We start from the raw sequence: 14,993 nt of genomic DNA, 5'->3' as shown, positions 1-14,993 counted from the left end.
TACCAGCCCAACACTGATCTCCAATCTGCCAGGCTGCACTCCTGGACCCATGCATGCTGTGGCTATGCACATGCACAGGGCATTTATTGGCCACATTATCAGCCACGAGGCACAAAAAGCCGACTGTCAATTTTCCCTGTATTGGTGCCAATCCGATATGGGACCAATGTATTGGTGCACCTCTAGATTTCTGTTATTCTACTTTTTGCTGAGCTCAATGGCTAATGTATTTTCTCTAGAAGGCATTAACATTTTCATTGCTTCATAATCCCACCTTAGCTCCTGGTTTCTTTTTTCACCCTGAATTGGTAAACAGTGTTTAAACATCTCACAAAAGAGTTTATATCCAGTTTCTCTAAACCCTGGGGCTGTTTCTATTTCTGTATTATGGTATTAAGCCAGTGAAAATTAGAAGGCAATATTTCATCTCTAATTGTTGAATTCAAGAAGCTCCCACATATGGGGTTCTGTAATTAAATTAAATGATATCTAGCTACTTGGTTTTGTGGATTTTATTCTTTTCCAAGAGCTATCACTTGTTCATGAAAAATATGACACATCAATGTATACTGCAGAAGATATTAATGTGTTACCATCCAAACTCACTGAAAACATGAAGGCACATACACTGTTTTTGTCCTCATTCTCTTAACATGCATTAGAATTGACATATTTCAGCAGCTGTCATCCAAACAGAATCAGACAACATATTCTCTCCATGGACTGAGACCCTGTAGTGATCGAGAGGCCACCACCATAATCATGTCCCAATGATTAGGGGCCTACCTAACTCATGGAGGCAGCCAGCCGATTTCACAGGGAGATCATGGGACTGGCTATTATATTCATGAGCTGATTGCAGGTGCTTGGCTCTGTCCTTTGCCACTGACTGGTTGCAAGGGCTGTCCATCAAGCAGCCTTGCCCCTCACCACTGATTGGCTGTGAGGTCTGTTCATCATGCAGCCCCACCCTTCACCACCAATTGGTGGACAGGGCCAGGGCTTCTCAGCCAATCATTAGCAAGGGGCGGGAGCAGCAGGCATGTTGGCCTGTCCTTCATGCAGGCAGCCTCGTCTTCCTCCTGGGAGGCTGTGCAGCAGCACTGTGAGAATTACTGGGACCCTCTGGGGAGCTAGCATTTTATTTTCAGTAAGTTTTCTTTTTTGTGTGTGAAGTCCGTGGAGTTCATGGATGTTGTCCACTTCCACAGGCAATGCCAAATTTTGTGATTTCAGTGAAACTGTGATTTTGGTACGTCCCTCCCAATGATCCTCAGAGCTATGTCATACAGAGTTTCACAATCATGACTGGTCACCCATAGCAAACAGGCCTCAGAGGAGGTTCAAGAAAAACCCAGTCTAACCCCAAGTCCTCAACAGTGGATCAGGCGGAAGATGATGTCAGGATCTCAATGACTGTAAAGATGGAAGAAGGCTGCAGCAAGATGGAGGTCTCCTGTTGTCTTGGGTTCCCTTGTTATTAAGATTGGGTGGTTGCTGTTTCCATGCACCAGCTTCCTCACATTAAACAAATTCACGTGCAAGCTTGTATCACAGGAAATAACACACTCTTCTGTAACAGCCTCCTTAAGCTCTGTGGCAATGGACCAGTGGTGACAGAAATAGGACTAGTGAATCCAGAAGTCTCCAACCACGAGTCTGCATGCAGGTGGTGGTACCCTGATGTTCATCTTGTACCTGGGTTGAGACAAGGGTGCAACTTGGCAGCTGCTACTGTGACTGACCAGTCCTATTCAGGAACCTCTCTGCTCATCTCACATGGGGGAAGGGGTAGAAAAGGTGCCCTCAACCTAGATTATCTTATATGTTCCTGACTGGATAACTGCATCCAATGGGATCACTCTAAGGTCAAAGCCATCGTAAAATAACAATGGTTTTTGCAACATTGGAACCCTGATGGATAACAAAGACAATGCACAACCAGAAAGCACTGCCATCATCTCCAAGGAACTTGTGAGATACAACATTGACACCGCAGCTCTGAGTGAGACAAGAAGACCAGATAAGAGCTAGGGGTGTCCGAAGTGGGTGTTATTCAATTAAGATTTGGCCTAAATCAGGGACAGTGATTAGTTGATTCAGATCACTGTCCCTGATTTGATTTGGCTGAATCCAAATCTGAAGATTCGATGCCGATTCAGACAATCAGAGATTCGAATAGACACAACTTTTTTTTTTTTTTTTTTTTTTTAACATATCTTGAGGTACCAGACGTAGCTTGTGATCACTGCGATGCTGGGGTGGATGAAGCATCCCACAGGAGTGCGGGGGCCCCTCCACATGCTTAGTGGTGAACCCAGAAGCGGACTGGAAATACTTCCAGTCCGCTTCTGGGTCTGCCGGGAGCGCACTGGGGGCCCCCCACTGTGCCACCCCTGCTCAGCATTTGGCCGCAGGTGGACCCCAGGTGTTCCACCCCAGACCCAGGAGGCACCAGTCACTGAGCCAGGGGTGTGGAGGGATCCTCCAGCATGCTCCCCAGTGGACCCAGAAGTAGACCGGAAGTGCTTCTGGTCCACTTCCAGCTCCAAGCGCGCTGGGGAGCCCCCCAAGCTTCTGTGGAACACTCCGTCTGCCCCAGCATCGCAGTGTTCATGTGCCACCTGCTATCTAGAGGTATGTAGAAAAAACATTTAAAAAGCTGTGTCTATGTCCGACTCTCCGAATTGATTCGGAACCCTCTGAGACAGATTAGGAAAGATTCAGAGAGATTAAAGGGTCCTCCGATTTGATTTGGAGATTCAGCCACCGAATCGGGCCAAATCTCCGCCGAATTGAATCAGGGACCGAAGCTTTGCACAGCCCTAATGAATATAACTTCACTTTAGGTGCTGAATATATTTACAACAGTATGATCATTTTTCACATCAGTATATAAAAAGATCAGAAACACAATGTATGGCCCTTACTGGTGTAACTTACTTGGATCTGGTGTAGAGTTGCCCTGGGAAATCCCAGGGGTAAAAATATACCACTGCAGGTATCATATCTCTGCAGTCTATCCCAGGATAACTATTTGCTAAAGGCTAACAGGCTATTATCTGCTCCCCAACTACTCCAGCTACTTCTGGAACTGTCCAAATCCCAGTGTAATTTACATTTGTGCGCACAATCAATGTAAATTACACTAGTGTAAATGGGCACCTATACATGTGATGGACTTTTGCTCCATGTACCTTAGCATGTATCAGAGCAGATTACTCAAGTCTGCTGCGAGCCTGATGGAGCGTGCTAATTAGCATGCTCCAACAGCCTCCATGTCACATTTATTCAGCACCCCTGTGTTTCAAAATGGTGATGGGGGCACTTTATTTAAAGCTCGTTGAATAAGCTTTAGTTAAAGTGCCCCACAACCATTTTGAAGCACAGGATGCTGAATACACATGACACTGTGGGCACTTTAATTAGAGCAGCTATCAGAGAGCTGCTTTAATTAAAGCACCCTCCCTCCACTCCAGAGCATATGCATAGATGCCCAATGTGTCCAGCTACTCAGAACTTTACACATCCTGCATTGGTCCAATGCATTGGTCTAGATACCCCTTTTGCATGTTATGAATTTAAAATACCCATGGATAGAAACTAACAAAAACAATTTGCCATCCCTAAAGTGTTTCTAGGTGTAACACATCACTGTTATAAGTTGCAGTAACAGTTTTCTGGTAGCAAGCATGATGTGGGATTAGCATTATAACCATTTATAGCGTGTTAGCTTACAGGTCTCACTTAAGTCAAGGCTCTGTTTTTCTAGGCACTTTAAAAACATATAGCTAATGGATATGCGTGCCCAAAAGAGCTTATTTGGCACCATTCTTAAAAATTTACACAAAAAATATAGTTCCTGTTTGGCGACCTTACAATAAGAAAAGTCCTTACAACCTTTGGCCTCAGTCCTGCAAAGGTTTACATGTTACAAATTTTACACAAATGAGTAGAGCCATCAAACTTAAAGGCATTAAAAGGAATGATTTCCTGCTTTCAATTATCTGACTGCTTTGTGAAATGAAACAATGGCCTGTGGATTTCTGTAAACATACACAGGCACTGTCCTGCTCTGCAAAACTACAGAGGAGGAAGAACTAGGCATTTCCTGCCATCTAGTGGCTTCAATCAAGAACAACGATCTTGGTTTCTTTTAAGGTTTAGAATATTTAAAAATTCATAGTTCTGATCAGCACCAGGAAGCACATAAAGAACCAGAGGAAATTGCTTTGCTTCACTTCTAACAGCAAAAGATTCCATGTGCAATTACCAGGGTTTGAAGTGTAGCTTTTTATTAGCAATGGCCCACACAAGCCTGATCTTTAGCTGGTATAAAACAGTTTAGTTCCACAGGAGTCCGTTCCAATTTAAACAACAGAAAATAAAGTCCTATGCTAAAATGCTGAAAATCAGATGACAGGCTTCAAGAAAACTTCTTAGTTATGGGTTCTGCTTTCTAGAAAGAGATGGCATATATTGTAATGTATAACATTGAAGGCTATTTTGATCTGAAGGGAATACTGATACCTTAAAATATTTTAGACTCATATTTTAAAGTATTCCAATGGGACTTTGTTACTAAATAAAGGGACTGGCATAGCGTTAACTCTTTCCCAATGTCTCTGTGGCCACATCTGAGATGCTAACTGCGCAGTAGCCTAGTAACACTGTGCAGCAGCATGCTGGACAAAACCTGTGCTAATACGCTACTGTGCAGTAGTATTAAGGGTACTGCACAGTAAGCATCACTAAATAGCTATGTGCCCGCACTACTCTACAATAGCACAAGTTACTGCACATAGATTTAGTACTTGGTTAATCAAGTACTAAACTGAATGTGCTGTAACTATGGTGCATTAATGAACATGTAGATGTGCCCTGTATGCAGTAAATGCAGTGTGTCACCCTTTGTGTGTAGCAGGTTCTCAAAGATAGTCTAAGAACCAGTTCACTAATTTCAAAGTGTCAGTTTGTGGCTCAGTGGATAAAAAAAAAAGTTAGAGAACAAAGCTCAGATTACATTTGGACTACAAGGGAAACATAGATTTAGTGATCTCAAATGTGGCCCATAGAGAATAACTGTCCATATTATTTATTTTTAAATGTATATCCCACTATCAGACAGTACATGCTGCAGGTCAGGTATTGGCAAAGTAGTTTGAGGAAGCTTTCACAATGCCTAACTGTTCTATATGGTAGCTGGTTTTAAATCCTTCACTTTTATAAACAGCAGGATATATGATTTCTTTCACCCAATAAGTGGTGAATTCCTAACACTTTGAATATGAGACTCTTGATTTTAGTGTAAATTTACTGCAAAAAATAGCAGCAACACCTTGTAATTTAACAAAAACTTGTTGGTCAAAACTTTTCCCATTCTTTTCTAATGAATATGTTAAAATATTCTCTCCTACACCTGAAACCTCTTTGGGGTTAATTAAAATGTTAAAATATCATCTTATGATCATTCTCAAGCTCCTTAGCAATAGGACTTACTGTTCCTTACTGTCAGGATTAACACTATTTGCATTTCCCTCTTCTTTCTTTCTAATATATCACATCACACTTCATTCAGAATTTCTCCTGCTCTCTGGAGGACAATATATCCCTGAAGCATTCAGTGAACAAACTTTTCCCCTATGCAGACACACCATAAGAACACTGAAAATGAGCACATTGTGTCTGTAGACACAATTTTCAAGGCTCAATTTTCAGTGTACATTAAGGTCTGCAGTAAGGGGCAGTGATGCACAAGGACAACAATTTAAAGAATTACAAATGAAGTGCTTAGTGCAATGCATTGCACTTCCTGATTGTACATCTCATTTGGGGTCTAATCCTGCAAGCAACTGTTTCTGAATCATTTATTTCAATGGAAGGTGTCCTTTTAAGGGGGTCTAGGTTTAGGTTCGTCCAACTAAGTGTGCAGTCTGTTTTCAGTTCTCTCAGAGGTGTTTTCAATTCCTTTTATTTGTGATGTTATCTGCATCATGGCAGTACCAGTACAGCATTTCTTTCTTTCAACAAATGCCTGGGCATGGGTCCCTGACATCCTACTGCATATATCAGGAGTAACTATGAATAACATCAGTGAGAGTTATTCCTTTTCCTTGGGCTAGGGACAGACATTCAAAAAGCCTGAGCTTGAATTGATTAGTCTAACTTGCAAAGCTTGAACTGATTTGGAGGTGGATAGACATTCCCTTTTCATTCCAGAAATTCAGGCACATGACGGCAGTAGCTCAGGCAAGAAGGTGGGGGGAGGCATGGCCAGGCCCTAGCAGGACACTGTGACTAGAAAGGGTTCCCCCCCACTCCTGAGCAGCCCAGCAGGGAATGTTTATCACCCCTAACTCAGTGTTTATTGACTCATGAAGAAAACAGAGGGACATTACTAGCTATCGGTTGATTCTACCTTTGTCCTGTGTGCCACAGCTCTGAGGTAGCCAGCATGTGGCCTGCTAGCTAATGCTGAGAGGTGTCTGTGAGGAATGGCGGAATGCCTGCTTAGCAGAAAGTGGGAAGGGGGAAGGGTGGGGAGCAGAAGCCAGGCAGATGCCTGTAGAGACTGCTGGAGCTGCAGCCAGGGAGCAGAGGGGAGGGGCCAGCCCTGCTGTGAGCTAAGAGCCCTGCCCAGCCCAGAGAGCATGCTGGGATGCTGGGGGAGTCTGGTTTATCTTAAAATCAGCAATGGGTTTGGGACAGACATTGCATAAACTGGTTTGACCCAAATCAGTTAAGTCTCATACTACAATCAACCAGGTTTCTCTCAGACTAGTTTCAGCCATTTTTGAACTGGTTTATGTGCACTGGACTTCTGTTTTGTTACAGGTTTAAACCAGTTTCTGATCACTTAAACTGGTTTATGTGTAATGTCTGTCCCTAGCCTTGGTGATAGACTATTGACTGACACATGTAATCAAAAACAAATTGGTAGAAGTTAAGGACTTTATTGTTAATAGTGATGAGACCGATGATGGAAAAATGTATCTTCTCAGATACAAGTACCCATTTTCCAAAATTAGTTGCTTGCAATGAAGGGGTGCATTGTAAGGAAGAAGAAGTAGAAACAGCAGCCTGCTGCTTAAGTCTGTGCCAAAAGGAAGCAAAAGTAAAACTGCATGCTGCACTCAGGGCTCTCCCCACCTGCTGGCTGTGGATGCCCCGCCACCCCCCACTGCCAGAAGCTCACAAAGAAAGCCTTTTTTTTTAGCATTTCAAAACCAAGATGCATATTTTATTAGGGGTTTGTTGCATATGAGAAAATACTGGTATTTTTCTCAAAGGAATTGGTTGGGTTTTGTTACATCTCTACCTGCAGAATACTTGCTCCCCCAATATGAGCTTTTTTGCCACTGTTCCACTGCAAAAATCTTTTCTCAACTTGCACTGAACTCTTGGGAATTATAGATAGAATTAGCAGAATTTGTTTATTTAGTTGGCTTGCAAGATATAAAAATCAACCTGGAAAGGTATTTTTTCCCCAACAGGAGAATAGTTGTTATCAGAATTAAGCCTGAACTAGTGGATGGAATATGAATATTTCCTTATTATTTTATGTGGGGTGGCACCACAAACAGAATACAGATCCAGCATTATGATGAACCCACAGTGTTAGAGAAGGCTTGATCTCAGGTAAAACAATGTTATCCATCCCCAACATGGCTTGAAGGATTTGACCCTATGCAATTAAATAAATCTTCTTGCATCTTCCAGCAAAGTAAACATTTTTGGCAAAAAAGCTATTCTGCATTGGTCAGAATATTTTCAGCTACTTGCAGCTCACATTACCTGAATGGTAGACAGAAGGCTTTATGCTGGCAGTAGTGACAACTCTTGGTTTTGGAGCAGAAACTGGACTTTCGCTGTAGCTTGTGCTAGGAGCTGGACCATGGGAAGCTGGTGCTGGCATATAGGACTGGCTCGGACTTCTAAAAGCAAAATGAAGCTGTGAGCAACTTACAGGTAGTAACAGATGTGATTATGAATTCAAGAGGTTTGGCAGTTTCCATAATACCCCATGTGATGTGTCCCTTGAAGCCACAGAAAGAAGACTGTGAGATTCATTAGCCTTTGAGGCAACTGGTGCCACTTCATACACCAAGTGCAGCTTCCAGCACTGTGTTTAATTTTAAACATATAACTTCAATATGGAGGAAGAAGTTTGTTAACCAGATGTTGCCATGTGTTTAAAACACTTTAAGGTGGACCAGTGGTATGGAAAACTAACCGCTGTGCAATCCAACTGAACTCTAGTTACATGTGTCACACAAGCTGAGTGTGACCCCCCTGAGGCAAGAGCCCATCTAGTAGGGCCAAACATTTGAAAATAGGCTTCTTAGTCTATTTACCTGTACTCATTGAAATCAAGGGGAAATTGCTGTTGACTTAAATGGGATCAAAATCAGGAACAAAATATGTGAAATTTCTGCCAGGGATCTATACTGGTGTTTTTGAGAAACTTTCCTCCACTTCTGGAAGAGATTAAAGTCTTTCAAAGGAATTAACAGACTGGCCTTTAGAAACAGGGAGAGAAATATGTATAATTTCTGAAGCAGGCCCCTTTCCAGGTTTAGATGGAGATCATAATGTATTAACTGAAGCACAAACACTGCATGTAATTTACAGTTAAGATGCCTCTTCTATGCTTGGGAATGTATAACTCTGTCCAGAGCTCCAAATGGCTGCAGTTCAGGGCTGCAAGGAGGAAAGTCAGTCCTGAATGTATTCTTTGTCTCCCCTTTCTTATGGCTCATGTGATGACCCTTAGTTTAATTACAATAAACAGAAGACTAATTTGCAGCCTCCATTTAGTAGACTTATCATCACCTTGCTTCATGGTGCATTCAAAGATCTTGACCTAATTATTTCACTCATAAATAATAGTAATTTTTACTGTCAGAAAAACTGCTTATTTAACCATAATTATTGTGAGGGAATGACTATGAGCAAAAAGCCTTTGTGTTATGATCTCTTTAATCAAGCACTGCTATATTGCACTATTATCTCTGTAAGTAACTCTAGTGCTTGCTGAATCAGTATAGAAGGGTTTGTCAGAAAGTAAAGTCTTCTAATTTTTATCTCCCAAGTAAGCCAAGCAAGCCATAGATATAGAGGGTGTTCCTTTTGATTTCTTGTGTATGGTAACTACAGTAAACTCAGAGGTCTATGTCAAGACCCTAAAGAAACTGAAACATTGCAAGCAAAGAAAGCCCCAAAGAGACATATCTGAGGTACTGTTTTTGCATGACAATGTTTGCCCACACACCAGCCTAAGTGCCATAGAAGCAATCTTATAGAGGAACTGTGTGACCCTATCCTCTGTACAGCCCAGAGAATGAAGGATGGACTACGGGGTAACTTGTCTGCAGGGGAAGCAAAGTGATGGAAGCTGTGTGATAGCAGCAGTAAGACAAGGACAAGGGTTTTACAGTGCCAAGGTACATGCCCTTGGTCCACCAATGGAAAAAGGTCATGGATAGAGAAGAAAACTGTTGAAAAACAGCTGCTTGTTTGACAATGATGTACACGTTTTCTGTGTAGGTTTAATATTTTTTCAGTAATATTGGGCTGAAAAAGATAGGCATTACTTTATGACCAACCCTCTAAATATGAGTAACTTCAATGGACCTACTCAATAGAGTAAGATTCCTCAGATGCACAGGTACTAACTGGATCTGGCCCTTACTGTGAGGGCCCAGAAACTTCCGGGATTATATATACATATAAATATATATATATAAATTTAGCATTCTTAAGACAATGATCCAAATGCATACATTACTCTGATCATACAGGTGATCACTTTTCCCTCTGATATAACAATTTTATATTTTTTTATGTGCCATGATACTTCAGGACGTGGACAGGTCTCTCATTCATTGATTTTGAGCCCAAAAAAGGACCATTACAGTTCCCATGCACAAGAAATTGCACCCAGATCTGTGCTGTATACTGGGTTAGACTACAGTCTCTTGTGGTCTTAATATTTATGAAGCCACATCAAAGTAGCCAAAAAAAAAAAGATAAGAAAATTAACTCTTCCTCAAAAATCACATCATATTGTCATCATTACAAGAGGTGTGTGCGATTGTCTGAAGAAGTGAGCACTGGATTTAAAGCAGCATCTATTTACATTAAAGTAGTCAACATCTATCTACTTTACAGCTATCTTGGGGGGTACACAGTCACTAAATATATGCAAAGTACTATTACCTTGGTGAAAAGAACAATTCTTACTAGGACAGTCAGTGGCATAAGAGGATATAAAAAAAATCCTAGTTTTCAGGATCTGTTCAATCTGCCTTGACTGGACTGATTCTAAGGAGTGTAGGGAACGTTTAACGATATCCCAGCAGATAGATAAACAGGGTACCTTCATTTAATGGGGATGAGGGTAGTTAGGAATCAGGTCATAGTGGCAACCTGGGAAAAGAACAACAGAAGGCAGAAAGAAGTGCAAGAAGGAAACAAGTCAGAAGGAACAAATTCAGAGGCTCATATGGAGGTCTGCATCAAATGCCTCACTCCACATAGGAAGAGTAGTTAAACACATCTAGGACTTGAAAGCCTCTTTTCTCTTCTCAGTCACATCTGCTTGTTTCCCAAACTCCTTTTTCCTTCAGTCCCATTATTTCATTGAGTATTAGCGAATCTTTAGCTCCATGCGAGTAAGAGCCCTATATATTTCTGCTGGCGGTGTGAAAATTTTCCTGCCTACAGAGCTAACCCTATTTTGTGTGTGTGCACATATATGTGCATACATAGACTAGTTCTGAATTTAGAGTACCTGAAACTCAAATTATAATAAAATATTTGGATAGGTTTATCCTTGGTGTGGACTTGGCTGTACTGTGCCACAGTTTTATAACTCTGAGAACTGCTCTGACTTAAATCAACAATCACTGCAACAGAATCAAAATTTATGATACTGTTCATATCTACATATATTTCCTGTAGATTCCCCTCTGTAGTGTTAGAAGACACAGAATCATTGGTCTTCTTTGTATCCCTGAAAGAATAATTAAATAAATCAAAGCTTATCCCATTTTAGAACATTATCTTGAGGTTATTGGAAACTACTGTGCAGGTATAACAGAATTTACCTCTTATGAGGCTGTCAAAGGCTAAAATAAAGACAAAACGAATATATTCAGTGTTTCAAGCTTTGTGGGAAAGTAGTTATCCACTATTTATCCAACTTCATGGGAAACTAGTTATCCAATAAACTAATGCAACATGCTACTTTTAAAGGGTCTCTGATCGGTATCTACTGTATAGAATAAGAGGTTAAAAATTATACCAGTTATACAGCAATCATTTGAATTATACTGGAACCAGCATTGCAGACTATATTTCAGTTCCAAAAAACCTGCATATGCTAGTACAAAGATTTGCTTCTAAAACTGAATTTTCACAATTCATTTGGAAGCTCCGAGTCAGGCTACTAACATTCAGACTGTTAGGAAGAAAAATCTTTGTATAATAATGAAGTATTTCCTAATTTTAATAGTACTTTACAACACTTAACTCAATTTCCTTGTGCATCTAGGAAAATAAAGTTCGCTAGAGAGAAAAATCTCAACTAGAGGAAAAAATAAGTTTGTCTCCAAATAAAAGACCAGCAGCACAACCGAGTTTAAAAAGTAACTATGGAACTGTTAAAAAAGACACTGAAGTAAGGATGCAGATTAGATTTATTGCTAGAGGAAAAAAGGTCCTGCAAGAGAAATAACTCATTATGCTACATCATTAGGAGTTTTAGTAAAGCTAAATCAGGCGTGGAAAGATTTGTCAGCTAAATTTCTGCTGCAGAAAGTGAAACAGTAGTTAAGCAAGTGATAAAAAATCCCAAGGACTGAAGATAGTTAAATGGAACATTAAAACAATGGGATCTGCAAGAAGCAGTGAATGCATCCCACCTTTACTATAACAGACAACAGAATGTAAGAGGCAGCAAATAAAATACCCTTGAAACCTATTAGTCATCAGGAAAAGGAGAGAGGAAATATTTTAAGATCATTTTTGGTTAATACTTCTCTAGCAATCTACCAGTAGCATTAAGGTGACATGTTACATTTTTTAATGTGTACTATAGCTGCACAAGCTAATGGTTTATACCTCTTTTTAGACTGGTAGCTGATGGAGGTAGAAGAATGCCGGTTGAAGCTAAAATAAGACAAACATTGGTATTTTTATGCAAAAGAAAACATCATTGGAAACTGAGAATTAAATATATCAGGGGAAATGGGACATCTTATCCTATATTGAGTTTCCTTATGAAATATGTAATTAACATGTACTGTGTCAAGATATGCTAAAGCATTGATAACAAGCATTACTTTTATACAGGTTATATAACAGAGTGTTTAAGTGATATTGTGCCAAATTAATTTTAAATAGTAATGCCACTGCAATCTGAGTAAGGTGTTAAGGATTTGGTTTACAAACTAAAATGCTCCATAAATCACTAATTCTTTGGTTGTAGTTCTAGTTTGGCAACTAATGAGAGCCCTGACATTCTCTATACATCAGCAACCAGAAGAAAGGTATATTTCTTGATTTGAGCACCACAAATCAGAAGCTGAATGATACCTTAAGAAACTTGAATTAGAATGTCAGTTTAAGGAAGAGCTGTTATTCTCAAACAGCATGCCATGGCACCCTGGGGTGCATTGAGATCCTTCCAAGGGTGCAACACAGTGACAACTTTGCTAGGTGTGAAAACGTGATTCACAAGATAAACACAGATGTCAAATGGGACTCCATAGTGATAACAATGTTTAGTTGTGTTGTGATCTTTCTGAATTCTTTGCAGCAGAAATGCTTTATTATTTTTCTGTAGTCAGAAAATGAGTGAAAATGAAGAGCTGGCATTTTCCATGGGGTGCCTTGGGTCTAAAAAGGTTGAGAACCACTGAGGCAGAGCCTCTCTCTCAAGTTAGCTACGGTACATTCAGGGCTAGTCTATAATGAGGACAGATGGGGAGATAAATGAAACCACAGCACCAAGTTACTGCAACCAGCTTTTCCCTTTCATCTACTGTATACATTCTGAACATAACTGGTAGGAGGCAAGACAGCAGTTTTCTACTGTTGAAACTCTACAGGTTCAAAATACAAGGGATTCACTTACTTGCATTCAAGAGGTAATACTTAAAAGCCTATATAAAATCTGACCTTGTGAAACACAATGTGAATGAACTGGATAGTCAACTGTGCTTTACCCCTTTTAAAGATAAATTGTGAAAGGGTCAGGCTAACATTATAGGCTTTAAAATAAAGGGAAGAGATGATCACTCAGTAATGACAGACTCCAAAATCATTTTGTAGTCCTTTTCTCTGAAAATTCTTCTTGAGGAAAAGGATATAGTTAAGGCTGTATGAAAGCCTTTTTCCACCAAAGATAATCTTAAATCAACAACCTTAAAATCAGATTGCATTAGGTAAGAGCATTGATCAAACTTTTCTGACATCCAGAGAAAAACATCACTAGACTGGATTAGGCAAAGTGGAAAAATCTTATTCCCAATCAAGCTAAATAATTTTGTGTAGGAAGCAGAGGCTGAAAGCTGTTTTAACAACAAAGCTGCCTCATATTTCAGCTTGAAGCAAAATGTTCTATAAACCACTGTAATGGACAAGACTGTCTGATAAAAGCAGCAAAGGTATACAGTTAACAACTTTTTTCCTCCAATATTTTAGGACAAAGATTTCTAAAAACACATGTTTAAAGTTGGGCCTCTAAATCTATATTTTTGAGCACTGGAACAAACAGCAGCTTCTTTCAATGAAAGCTGCTGGGCACTTAGCACTTTGAAATGTCAGGTCATTTGTTTGCATGACAAAATATGGAGTCAGGAACCCATTAAGGGCAGAAGTCTGCTTCCCAAGTGTAAATGAAAAAGGGTTTGGAATTAAAAGGAAATGAGAAACAGATAAAGCACAATCTTCTGTTTCAAGGATTAAGCAGTTATGCAAATGATATAATCAAATTAAGACTAGTTTGATAAGACAAGGTAATTTTGTGTAGTTAGCATGTGATTTCTAGTTTGAAACCATCACGTCCAGGACAGAAGTGCAAATACTATTTGTCACAGGGCGGGCGCCCAGGAGGGGCCGTGATCTCTCCTGGCACCCCCTACCATGCCAAGTTGTCCGTCAAGCACCCTCGTTCTCGCCCGCCATGTCTTTGATGGTTCAAGTATTCTTAAGGGAGGCTGCCTTTATCTGTCCCCTTGGACACAGTGCTCTTACTTTTCCTGACCCCCATTCTATGTGGATAGATTTTTGTGCACCCAGCCCCATGGGCTATGCATGGCTCCTACCTCCCCTTATACCACGCCCCAAGCCTCTCTGATGTACTGGATGTTGTTGAATCACTTGCTATTGCCCGCATCCTCGTGCACGCCCTCCGGGCTTATCTCCTCTTCACACAATGTGCTCGCCCGCTCCGGGGCCTCTCACAACATGCTCGCCCTCTCCGAGGCCTCTCACAATGTGCTTGCCCTCTCCGGGGCCTTGCTCGCACTCATGCCCTCACTGGGGCCTTGCTCGCACTCACGCCCTCACTGGGGCCTTGCTTGCACTCATGCCCTCACCGGGGCCTGTCTCTGAGATCACGACGCCCTCACTGAGCCTCGCCTCGTATCTCCTGCAATCGGGGCTCAGGTGGCTGTTGCCATGCCTGGCCCCCGGAGTCCACGCCCCACTGGGGCTTTGCTTAGCAGGGCTCAGGTGGCCTTGGCCTTACCTGGCCCTCAGACCCCCTTTCCAGGTCCTATGCCCCACTGGGGCTTTTCCACAACAGGGCTCAGGAGGCCTCAGCCTTACCTGGCCCTCAGACCCCCTTCCTGGGTCCTACGCCCCAGTGGGGCTTTGCTCAATAGGGCTCAGGCGGCCTCGGCCTTACCTGGCTCCCAGACCCCTTTTCCAGGTCCTATGCCCCACTGGGGCTTTGCTCAATAGGGCTCAGGCGGCCTTGGCCTTAC

The 14,993-nt window shown here is 41.3% G+C and overlaps 1 protein-coding gene across 14 annotated transcripts in view; it reads right to left on the bottom strand.

Annotated features, from left to right (window-relative positions):
* The window catches only part of LDB3 (LIM domain binding 3), a 233,176-nt gene that overhangs the window by 22,837 nt on the left and 195,346 nt on the right, over positions 1-14,993 (bottom strand). For 9 of the 14 annotated variants that reach the window (XM_019502234.1, XM_019502228.1, XM_019502235.1 and 6 more), the window contains 2 exons: positions 12,124-12,171; positions 7,795-7,934 (listed from right to left, as the gene is read on the bottom strand). In XM_019502234.1, the coding sequence (XP_019357779.1) occupies positions 7,795-7,934; positions 12,124-12,171 (188 nt within the window). The remainder of the gene's footprint in view (positions 1-7,794; positions 7,935-12,123; positions 12,172-14,993) is intronic. The other 5 variants (XM_019502237.1, XM_019502240.1, XM_019502241.1 and 2 more) reach the window with 1 other exon arrangement.

This window comes from Gavialis gangeticus, unplaced genomic scaffold (genome assembly GCF_001723915.1).
Source record: "Gavialis gangeticus isolate Ggan-Ray unplaced genomic scaffold, GavGan_comp1, whole genome shotgun sequence".
Taxonomy (NCBI): domain Eukaryota; kingdom Metazoa; phylum Chordata; order Crocodylia; family Gavialidae; genus Gavialis; species Gavialis gangeticus.
The sequence above is the reverse complement of the archived record's forward strand: the minus strand, read 5'-3'. Positions and strand labels throughout refer to the sequence as shown.